This window comes from Cardiocondyla obscurior, linkage group LG05 (assembly GCF_019399895.1).
Source record: "Cardiocondyla obscurior isolate alpha-2009 linkage group LG05, Cobs3.1, whole genome shotgun sequence".
In the NCBI taxonomy this organism is placed as follows: domain Eukaryota; kingdom Metazoa; phylum Arthropoda; class Insecta; order Hymenoptera; family Formicidae; genus Cardiocondyla; species Cardiocondyla obscurior.
Window position 1 is genome coordinate 8,156,218 of NC_091868.1, and position 12,262 is coordinate 8,168,479.

A 12,262-nucleotide genomic window follows, 5' to 3' on the forward strand; every position below is an offset into this window, starting at 1 on the left:
ATGATAGAATTGCTTATATCAGATCTAGCCTCGTGTCTGAAACGGTGCGCGATGTATAACAGCGTATTGCAAATTGATTTTTTGCATACATTAATAAGCAACGAGAACAAATAAGACTCCTGTTTTCAAATCTTTAACACGCCGGCCGAAAAGAAAAGGTTCAAATAAGTTTTGTCATTTTTACCGCCAGGCAAATCATTTGTTTTCCGATACTTAGGCGATTTAATTAGGCATGACACGTGATTGTCGTCTTCAAAGGGAATTGTCGACCTCGTAATAAATCTAAATATGCATAGTTATCTAAATATAGCATCGTCCCCTCAAACGCTACTTATCTTTGTAACATCGTAGATCCCGATTGACATGTAATGTCGGTTTTATGATTATTCGACCCACTAGCGGATCCTAACGTTAATAATGGGGTGGGGTTTTAATAAAAGTTTTTTATTTCCACGCTTAGCTTTTACTCCGAGACGAACGACGAAGACGTGATAAAACTTATTATTCCGTTTTTGTTTTTTTTAACTTTTTTTTTTATTGTATTCATTTCTTTCAATTTGAAAAAAGGGGGGGTTGGGTTAAACCTCTTTCCCTCCTAGATTCCGCCTGTGATTCGACTCATAGTTATTCGAAACTGCGACCGTCGAGTATTTTGCAATCCCTTACATTATTATTCTGTCCAAGAAGCGTTGAATAAATGCAATACTGAAAAAGAAAACTTATTTCTGCGAAACTCTTCTTTCTTTGGAAATTTTTTAAAGGTTTAATAATAATTATATTATTCCTCGTGTAAAAGTTAACTTTTGTGCTTTCGTTCGCCGTGTCATATACATATATGCACGTACACATTATTCCTCTTGTCGTAATCCCTTTGTATATCGATCAGAAAGTCAAAATTAAAATAAGCCCTCGAGCTAATGTGCCAAATTGCCGTGCTTCTTAACGGCAACCTTAAATGTTAAACCGCCCGCGGGTATCGGTGCGACTTGAAAGAGAAAGATTTAACTCCGGCACATATAATGCGAATACTTTCGCGATGAATCGAAAATAAGAGCAAAGATTCGAAACCGATCTCCCGCTTCCTGACCGAAGACTGGTTCGGAACCACGCATGCATGCAGTCGATCACGTAGAAAGCTCGGTTGCATAAGTCACAACCGGATCTCGCTGCACGTTGTTTCCGAGAAAGGGAGGGAGATGAGAGCAAACGGGACGCGGATGATAAAGAGGGACAGATTGGGAAATTCGGAGAAACTTTTGGAAACTGTCGATGCACCGGGAACGCAAGAGATGCCGGTGAGAGTTACTGAAAGTTGTTTGTAACAATTTTACCGTACATTGACCTTACGTAAACATTAAATAAAAGTGAAAACGCCGCATAAGACGTTCGATTACTCAATTTTTGCTAAAGATCCGGGATTCGCTCGTGTGTTATTATTACTTCTTCCTCATTTGAATATTTCCCTGGAACGTTTGACGAAAGAAAATGCTCAATACGGGTTTGTAAAATATGAGAATCATTAAGTAACGCGCGCGACAAGATATGCGACGAGGAAAGGAAAAACATCTTTAACCATCTATGCGGAATATTTTCTTTAAAAAAAAAAAAAAATTAAATTAAAAAAAAAACAATTTTTTTTCCACCGCGCGTACTTCTCTCTTTATAAAGCGTCACTGTGAAATTGTTGTCAGGTCATTGCATTTTCGCCGTACCGACTTGCTTAGTCTAGTATGAAATGACTAAACGAAGATATAGAGTTTGATACGTCTTTTAAATTTAAACAAGCGACTGGAGGGAACATGGTTTTTTATACGAAAATTAATTTATAAATTGTCATTGCGCATTTATACTATTAAATTTAAAAGAATTTAAATTTTCCATATTAAATAAAAAAAGAAAAAAAAAAAGAGTCAAATCGTAGCGCTATACGCACAAGAAACATTTTCGTTATCGTCGTCGTTGTGTTGTCAGCCGTGAGAAAAAGCTTACACTTTCAGATACAGGGCTCATATTTCTCCTGTTTACAGTCGAGTAAGCCAGATGCCTCTCAGGAGGAAAATTCCCTTCGCTCGAGGCCCTTCTTTTCACTATTTTCCAGACCGTGCTATTTGGTAGAATGCTCGCTTCGTCGATTTCCGTCCTTACTTGACACGACCTCTTATTCGCTGCCAATCTCGACCAAGATCAATCATTCCGTATATCCCCTGATTACTTTATTATTTCAGGTGACGGAAATCGACCCTTCTTTTAAGCTTAATATGTGTTAATCTATCATTGATAGACGTGTCTTTCTATTCACGTCAAAGTTGAAGAGATCTTTTCAGTTTCCGTGTTCGCTCGTGTACATATTTGCTTATTATACGCTTCACTTGTCGAGGGAATTGTTATTCAAATTAAATATTCACCTAAGCAATTTTGGTCTCAGTACACAGAAAATTTCGTAATAGGGAAGCATTGTTATCGAAAGACGTTTACTGCGAAAATAATGGTACGATCTTAAAAAATTATAGAACGTAATGAGCAATTAATATCGCGAGTCGTAATACCATTAATAACATTATTAAATTAACTAAAACTAAACTCTTCAAATTTTCTATGTGCAATAGATTAATAAAACGCTATTAACTTTGTACAATATTATTTATAAGCTACGAATATTAATCGTGTAGCTGTCTTTGGATTGCAAATAGATCATCATTCTTTCGTAGGTTCTTTCGAAATTCATTTCTTTATACGAATTCCTTCGTGTACACGCGACATTAAATACTGCAGTATGTTGCTATGAATAAATTGTAATATGTTTAAACTGTTAGAAATATTTTATTTATAATTATAGCTTTGATTTTTTAACAATTTTTAACATTATTATGCTAATACGATTAAATATTTTACGCGTTGTATATTAGTTTGTCAACGTTAATTTTTTTTACAACCATGTGTAATAGTAATGATAATAGTAATTTACTGCAATATTAAAAAACATTCTATAATTAGAATTCCGAGAGTGTACTTCTGTGCTTTTTACGAGATCGCTTGTCAGGTCAGGATGGCCGAGCGGTCTAAGGCGCTGCGTTCAGGTCGCAGTCCACTTGTGTGGGCGTGGGTTCGAATCCCACTTCTGACAAATCTTTTTTTAATTATTAAAAACATAAAGGATAATAATTGTTTTGCAAACGGTATTTTCAATTAAAAGTACGGTTTTTATTAATAATTTGTAGGAATTTGGATATTGAACGATGTTAAACTTTTTTAGGTATTCAATCAATAAATAAACGCATAATTGAATTTGTATATATACTCATATTTATTATACAATTCAGTACAGATTTTTTACATTATTTTTTTTTAACTTTGTAAAATTTCTAAAATTAATTATTTAATTCTCCTTAAATTCTCTTGGTGATTATCAATTAATTTTACGATTGCTGCTGTGATTATTCGTATTTTGATCTTTGTCGAGTTTATCGATTACGTCGAGACGTAAGAACGAGCCAACAATAGATCGAGCCGTGGATGCGGCCCTACCAATTCTGTGTTCCATGTTGGAGCTTGCACTGCTGCTCTTGGCAATTTTAACAGGCTTTGTTACCGCAAAAATGTTCACGGCAAATTTCATCTCGGCAACTAGCGCTTCCCACAGTGTGATCTGCATGAAAGATGTTAATTAAATTTCTCCTTAGCATATCGTTACAATGGCGTGCAGTTTGTAATAAGAGCTAAATTTTATGACAGTGTAGAATTATATTAAAATCTGTATACTGTGCATTTCGTTAAGAAATTTAATTTGTGGTAAAAAAAAAAAAAAATTACATTACATTCTACGTTAGTTTTTCGATTACCATGTCACTATCACGGGATAAAATAAAATTTTTACCCTTTCTCTTATGGCGACTTTGCGTATATTCCACAAAAATTCACAAATAGCAACGAAGCACGAACCGCCGCAACCGCACATTAAAACAATGAACACACCGCCGACGTTTGGCAATCCTAGTTCATTAGAGTTAGCAGGTTTTTCCGACTCGTCTGATTGACATTTTGTCCCATTTGGACTTTTCCACCAACTCTTTTTTAGTTCTAGTAATTTACCATTCTCTCCTAACTTCAGTATCGCTTCGTTAATCATCGTTCTGTATGGGAAATCTGCGGAAAATATAATACTGGGTTTATGCAAAGATAAAGAAATAGTGGAATGATTGATGCACGTATCGTAGTATTACCACGCGGCATAGCAATTCCATATCCTTTGCTATCTATTAAACTGCCAATGTCCATAAGTTCACAGTGGCGTGCCATTTCATACGTAATACTCGTGGATTCCATCAGAAAGGCATATTGCCGTTTACCTTTAAGAACTCGTTCGACACCTGATATATTTAAAAATCAAAAATTATGAAAGGAAAATTATTGTTTCAAGTAATTTCTTTCGAAAAAGAACTTTTCACGCGTGTTGGATTTTTTATTAAATCATGTATACCTTCGTCATTACTTTTTGTAAACACGCTAGGCCGCCACTCCGACATTGCAGCCCACATTCGTTTATACGTTGAATAGTTCGAATCCTACGATTAGACAATATTGATTTACACATTTTTAACAATTATTTTTATATTAAACTTGTCGTAAGTCTATTAAAATGTACCTTAAAAAATGATGATGTCGAGCCACCTTCGTAAGCGCCGTATTTAATTTTCGTTTGCTTAGCCAAGTCTTCGACATTATTAATAGGCGTGTCCATTTTGTCTATGGTGAGAAAAGCCGCTAAACTCGCGGTGTATGAACTGATCATGATCAAAGTAAAGAACCACCACATACTGGCAAGCATGCGAATGGACGGTGCTCTGAAAGAAATTATTTTTTTGCGTGGCTATATGTATGGCATTAGGTAAAATTGTATTGTGAAAACTTACTTAGGCAAAATATCTGAACCCTGTTGCATAAGAGAACCAATCGTGACCCACAAAGAATTTTTAATATTGAAATTATTTTCGAGCTCCTCAGGATCGGGATTGCATGGGTGAGGATTATCCCACTCCCCAGGCGCCATTCTTAAAAAGAAATTAAATTTATGTAGCATAAATAAGATTTTATAATTATTGTTTGATTTTTCATTAACTTTAATATTAATCTGAAGGATCTTTTACTCGCGAATAATTTTTGTTTTAGAATTATATAGTATATATATTTTTCTTTTTTTTATAAAACTAAAAAATATCTCATCTAAGACTTTTACCTTGCCTGTAGAAATAACATTATCGATACGATGAGATAAGCAGTAAACATATAAATCCAAACGTCAGTACTAAAAGGACGTAAAAATGAAAAGTAATCTGGCGGCTTCTCTTCTGGTTTAACGTATAAAATAGTGATACCTAATTTAAAATACATTGAGATAATGTAACGATATAATACGAAGCTTATCATTTAATTATTATTTGGTATTTTCCCGAGTGGAAATTTGATTCCCACCGTTACTTAATAACGAGCTTGAAAAGCTAGATATCTAAACGTTTTTCGCCGCGTACTGTTGTGTGTTCATATATTTATTTAGATACATGGTCCGCGCTGGACAGAGACTAGACGACCGATACTAGACAGATTTTGATTTTTTTTTTTAAATGACAACTTTATTTTTTTTTATCGATCTAACCATTAGCTGCAGAATTAGATTAGCTGGATAAATTTCCACTCGGGTTGTTTTTTATGTTAACAATTATTAATTTATTTTTGATCCTTTAATATTTTTTATGAATAACGAATTAAAAAAAATCATGTAACTCTTATTCTTTTCAATATTTTTAATATTTTACCGAGATTCATAAAGGGCATGCTAAAATCTACAGCTTCCTTACGCTCGAATGTTATTGTTAAATCGCATATAGCAAGATCGGCGTCCTGTAAAAATAGTTATTATGAAATAATAATAAGAAAAATAAAGTAGAACTTTTTTCTCGAAGTAAATTTTAGACAAACGGTAAATCGTGTACTTACATGGTCTAAAATACGTTTGATCAAACCGGTCCAAGTTTTTGATTCTTTGTCATATTTACCAATTTGGCCGTCGGGAACGAGTTCGAATTGATATTCAAAACCAACGCGTTCAGCGATCATTTGAATTAACTCAATACAATAACCATTATAGCGATGTTGGCCGATTTGAACACCGTGCATTGCATCATTCTCCACTCTCATTACATAGGGTGCACCCTGAATCGGATGATATAATTACATGCCTCGTAAAAAATATATAATGACCAATAACGTAATTTTAATGCAAGGAAAACAAATTAAGGTGTTTTATAAAGATACTAACTTCTTTGGTGGAAACTCTAAGTAGCCTCCCTTTGATACTTTGACTCAAATAGCTTTCTAAATCCTGTTGAGAATGCTTCTTGAGATGTACACCGTTGGCGTCCCATAAACTCGTTTGTGTTGCAACCGATTGTCGATAGTTAATGATTTGTATATTAAAATCCTGTCGATGGCCGTACTCGTCAATGTTCATAACACCCGTTATCTTCCCCATTTTCGATAACTGCGTGACAAAGTACCTTGTTACTTACGGTACTTTTGAGATTTAACTTTTATGCAAGCGTAAAATAAGATTTATAAAAAGTATGTTTTCTCTGTGTCTTGAGATTTAAAGTAAAATTAATATTTTTTTTTTTATATCGTAAGGCACTTACCTCTCGCATAATGCCGGTAATATTAGGTCCTATTTGATACTTTCTAGTACTGTTACAAAAGAGTGGTATAGGTTCAATAGATATGTCTTCGTTGTTATCAATATTTCTCGCGTTTAAAACTTCTAGTGCTTGATTTAGCAAAAATACTGCATCGTAGAGGAGCATTGAATCTAGCTATTATAATGACGAATAGTTTTGTAATTAATTTAATTTATTATTATATAAAAGTTAAATTAATGCAATGAGATTAACGAACTATTAAAAAAAAAGAAAAAAATTATAATTAATATATTCTACCAATCATATTATGCTGGTAAGAAATTCTCGTATAAATACCCATTTAATTCCTTCTACGTCATTTTCTCTCAAGCTAAATGCAGTGATGTTGACGTTTCTATTTTTCATCTCGAGAATAGGTAGCTTGGTTGAATCCTATGATTTTAATTAAAAGATTATTTGAAAAGTTATTTACTTGATGTACATTTGTTTTAGAATTATAATAATCGAGATATTTAAGAAATAATATGCAATACCAAATATGTTATCACGATGTGATAATAATCTTCTAATAGTTTGACTTCTCTCGCCTGAGTGAGGACGTTCAGGATATTTTGTGGCTCGACATCAATAATTATATTGAATATCGACAAAGAACGTATCTCTTTGAGCATAGGACGGTAATCTGGACCTTCATTCAGCTGTCGTGCCGCATGTGTGATCCAATTATTCTTGTCTCCTTTTAGTGTCAAAGTCTTTTGAAGACGCGACAGTCCCTCGTTATTTTCGTAAATTGCTATGAAATTTCGCCATTTCATTGAATCGATTATATCGGCGGTAGCCTGCACGTATTGACCACAACAATACGTGATAAAAATAACAATTGTATTGTTAGATCACAATGTGATGCATAAAATCACATTCTAGTTCGTTTTAAAATTATATGTTGCATTATATGATCTATGAAATCCGAATGTTAATTTTTATTAGAGACTGACCTTACTGAGTTGCTCACTTTCAGGGAATACATTTATTGTCATTGATGGAAACTTTCTTTGCTCATCTCCCTCTTTTAATTTCTCACTTTCTCGCCAAACATACTCGATATGCGGTACATTAAATCGCGCAGCAATGCTCATAACTATACTGCGAGTACGTTGACTTCGAGGTCCAAAAATTGCGGCCACACCTTCCTCGAGAAGTTCGCAAGCTGTAAAATATAATAAGTTTCGAAAAAATTAATAGACGAATATAAAGTATTCTATCTTAAAAAATTAGTGTGACGCGTAAATTAACTGTAAATTGTTACCGCTTAAAACCAACGTTAATTACTTTGCTTTACACCAAGCGAGAGTCAACGTCGGCTGTTAAGTCGGCGATTTTGAAGTTCAATTTAATTTTAATATTCAATTAATATGTCGAGGCGAAGACGGTCTTCGCGATTTTCAAGATCGAGGACGACATGGTGGAAGTACCGTCTTCGTCTGGACATATTAATTAAATATTACAATTAAACTGAACGAAAGTACCGAATAGATAGGCGCGGGGGGAGGTGGGGTGAGGCGGGGGTGGGACGGGGTGAGAGCGAGCGCGAGCCTACGTGCCGCGCGCTAGGTATATTCCCCCACTACTCCCACTCTCGCTTTGTCCTTCTCCAGCGGTCGCGCTAAACACACGTACTCACTATACAGCACACTGCGCACTGTACAGCAGCCACGTGTTGTCCGTATCGGAAGTGATACTCATTTGCGTATTGCGTACAAGGAAAACCGCCCGGTACGAGAACTGCGTGTAAGGAGAGCACGTGTGATTACGTTGCTTTCTTTAAAGTAAGCCTCATTCTTACTTATGCACTCATCTCTCTGAGGTGATCTCTCTATTTTAGAAGTCGTATAGACTCGCGTAATTTTTATTAATTGTCTGGGCTTTTTGTTCGCAGATAATCAGGGCGAGGACGAACTTCGAATGGCCTGGAGGAAGCTGGTCGACTCCTACAGAAGGATCTGGTGTTCTGAGAGGAGGAGGAGGAGGAGGCCTCGGAAAGGCATCGTTCGTCAACGGATCAACCCCAGAGGTAAAAATCACTTTCGATACGCACAACTAATAGCTTGTCGTAATGGAAACACTTTATTTTTTAATTATTTATTTGATATCTCGTTTAAAAGCACGTGCATGCTTCTTTAAAGACTGAATACTTGTAGCATCTCTATAAATTAAATTGTATATATTTTTTTTTTTACAGATTGTCGCATCTGCATCCACAGGAGTCAACGAAAGTGTCGTAATCGCCGGTAATAATTTTACGAACTACACCCGGTTCGTCGGTCGTTCCGTAGGGTTCGTTCAGTATTCGCGCGGAATTTTTTAATACACGATATCCTTTTAAACGCGAGTGCCGAAAAATAACGCGTGTCAGTGATCAGTAATTTTCGGTATTGTAAAATCACGGTCGGGGTATTCGCGAGTTTCCAGTGCGCGGAAGGAGGACTCGTCACGACGTCCGAACTGAGAGGAGGAGCAGGCCCGGGGGGCATCCTGCATCGGCGGAGCAACTCTTAGGTGAGAAAAAAATTTTTTTAATAAAATATTTATTAAATAAAAACTTTAACTTTTTTTTATTAATTTTTCTAACTAATATACATGTCTTCATTAATTGTTTTTTTTATGTTACAGTCACCGGCTGAATTTTACACCTCCGCTGTTGCTCATGCAGACTGGTGAGTTGTATAATTTTTTTTTTCATAATTGGGGTCTCAAAAAATAACACGCACATTGTTTCTTATAGTTAAATTTAAAATAAATGTTAAATAAAAATAGGTACATTATGGCATTAAAACATACAGTTAGAATTATTAAATAAGAGAAAAACGGAGGAGAAGAAATAATTGTTATTCAAAATAATTGATTTTTCCGTACTCACCAGCTGCTCCAGTTCTAAAGCTGTCGGTGTTAACAGGAATTTCTTTAATGACAGGTTGTAATTCGAAAGCTGGTGCAAAATTTTCATATCTTGTTTCAGAGATTGCTCTTAAAAATGTCAATTTTTGATCCTCATCACCTTTATGAAAAATTGCTCCTAAAAATATGTTTATTAAATAAATAAGTATAAATGGAAGTTTTATATTTGAATAATTATTAATACTGGTTCAATGACTACGCAATAGGTATGTTTTAATGTTCAAGGATCGTACTTACCTATTTTTATTGGTCGCGTTAGATTATGGACACTGGTTGCAAATACTAATAAAACTAATGCAATCGAAAACAGATGCAGTCGTAGATTCATATTTAGATAAATGCCCTATAAAACAGTAGCAAATTAATTTAATTTGCTTTCTAAATTACAAATTACCGGTAGTGTTAATATCGAAATCGAGAGATATCTTTTTATACTAGTAGATCTATTACTATTATTATTTTATATTAATTTTGTAAGCTTTACCTTATTTTATATCAATGATCGCACGTTCCCATTGTTTCGACGCAATGCTTTTTCAATTACAACAAATTTAAATCGCTGTTCTCTTCGAAATTTTGAGTAAAATAGTAGTAAATTGAGAAAACTGCAGTCGAAGTTTCGTATTCGATGTTGTCTCACCGTGCACTGATCTAAATTTGGATCTGGACTGTTCTATATATGCTTGGCTTCGTCCATTCCGAGAACCGTGCCACAGCATCGCAAATTTTTCTAGTACCGATATATTTCTATATTTTTATATTTAAAAAAATATATGTTCAAGAGCGCATTATTAAAATACTGAAGCTTTATATTAAAGAAATAATTCTTAGATACACGTAAAAAGTTAATTCCGCTCCCGCGAACTTCTCGATTTTTTCGTTTTCGTCTCAATCGCCCGATTCAAGTCGTAACAATCTCCCTTCTTTTAATAATAACACTGTTCTTTTTTTTGACAATAACTTTATTACACTTAACCAAGTACAAATTATCGAATACATTAATTGAACGCTTCGCATAGACCGCTTTAAAGAAAGCTGATCGTTCTGTTTTACCACGCAATCGTAAATTACACTATTTTTTTAATTGTCCGAGCGGCGTATGCGAAATTATAATTCAAAGTTTAACAAAAAAAAAAAATAGTGTAATTTACGATTTAATAAAATGTGCACGGGTCAGCGCGTGCCATATCGATGGTGGTAAATTCGTGGTAAAGAATTATGAACAAAATTTAGTACCAACGTCTGTGAGTAGATGGCATCAACCGTTCAGGCCCTCCGTTATTACTTTTCTGATCCATCGTTTTCCTTTTTCATTATCTTTCGCAACCGACCAACTTGGCTTTTTTTCTGTACTCTGCTTCTTGTACTTCTTTTTCATCTTTTTTGCTTGTTCTCGCACTCGTTCTCACGCTCCGAAGCGTTGGTTTTCTGGCCTAGGACTATCTCTCTATCTAACATTTTCGCATACATCTTATAATTGTTGAAAATAGAAAGATTCCATACACGACACAATATCTACGTAGTACAGTATCGAAATCAGCGGCGCGAAGCTGCGTATAGAACGAATCGCGAACGGCTATTAGACTAGGATCGACAAGCTGGCGTAAGAATTTCGTCCGAGATACGTTTCCGCGGAATGTATTCTTTCACTCGCCGTCCGTTCGGTCGTAAATCATTTTCGGCTTAACAGAGTATCGCGTTCGAAGTACGGTCGCGCAGCCGGCCAGTGATTTAGGCCCATACGCAGGTTGATTGCAATCGCGTGTTTCCCCGCATTGAAATCTGTGCTCGAAATGTAATAAAGCACGGCTGACAACTCCGGCGGTTCGAGAGGCGTGAAAATGCCGATGAATAAAAGTGATGAAACGGTTACACGCGTACCACGCGATGAGCCCGTCTCTGTATAAGGTCATGTAAATTTGCTTCGTATTGATTTATACGTGCGAACTAACGAGCCACTTTTCGATGATAGCAATTGGTTAATAATCGAATCGGTCAATATTACACCGCGACGCTCTCCGTGTTCTGGTAGATCAGTTTAACGAAGGGACCGAGAGCAGCGGCGGAAAAACGGGGGGGGGAGGGGGACGGGTAACACGGGTGTTGTCGATTTTTATCAACCGATGACAAATCGATAATACTCACGCCATCTTACATTTAGACCGGTTCCGTGGGGCCGGGCAGACCTTTCTGTACCTCCGCCTGCATTTAATTAATCCCTCGTGCCTCGATCGACCCGACGCGCGCTTTAAAAAAATGTCGAAGCAGCAATGGGAGACAGGGAGAAGACAGGGAGAGAAAGAGAAAGCGCATATCTGGTCGCTGGGCGCCTCGCTAGGTAACGTCCGCTAGTTTTCATTTCAATGAGCATTCCGAGGTAGGTAGGTAGGAGGAAAAGGGAGTCCGTGATCGAACGCACACGCGATTCTCGCGCAGAGGAATTCCATGTACGTCTGTGTTTTAATAGTCGCGAACCGGTCGGGCGGTCTTATCGAATTGATATTACTGAAATTACGAAACTTCGTTAAGTAACGTTAAGTAACCGTTTACGCGCGTGCACCGCGCGCGCGGCGAATTTCACCTGCGTACTTCGGTGACCGGTATTAATGCGGGAGTAAGTT

The 12,262-nt window shown here is 36.1% G+C and overlaps 1 protein-coding gene and 1 non-coding gene across 2 annotated transcripts; one reads left to right on the plus strand and one right to left on the minus strand.

Moving 5' to 3' along the window:
* The first annotated feature begins 3,040 nt into the window (after positions 1 to 3,040).
* On the plus strand, positions 3,041 to 3,124 carry Trnal-cag (transfer RNA leucine (anticodon CAG)). The gene has a single exon. It is a non-coding gene; the product is annotated as a tRNA-Leu (tRNA).
* Positions 3,125 to 3,280: 156 nt separating this feature from the next.
* On the minus strand, positions 3,281 to 10,608 carry LOC139102450 (glutamate receptor ionotropic, kainate 2-like). The gene is made up of 17 exons (XM_070656344.1): positions 10,126 to 10,608; positions 9,879 to 9,984; positions 9,604 to 9,759; positions 7,682 to 7,893; positions 7,220 to 7,525; positions 7,023 to 7,118; positions 6,687 to 6,860; positions 6,314 to 6,535; positions 5,992 to 6,207; positions 5,811 to 5,895; positions 5,234 to 5,372; positions 4,911 to 5,048; positions 4,643 to 4,841; positions 4,478 to 4,562; positions 4,221 to 4,367; positions 3,875 to 4,143; positions 3,281 to 3,646 (listed from the first exon to the last, which is right to left on the minus strand). The coding sequence occupies exons 2-17, from the start codon at positions 9,967 to 9,969 to the stop codon at positions 3,407 to 3,409; spliced, it is 2,775 nt and encodes a 924-aa protein (XP_070512445.1). The 5' UTR covers positions 9,970 to 9,984; positions 10,126 to 10,608; the 3' UTR covers positions 3,281 to 3,406.
* Positions 10,609 to 12,262: the final 1,654 nt, after the last annotated feature.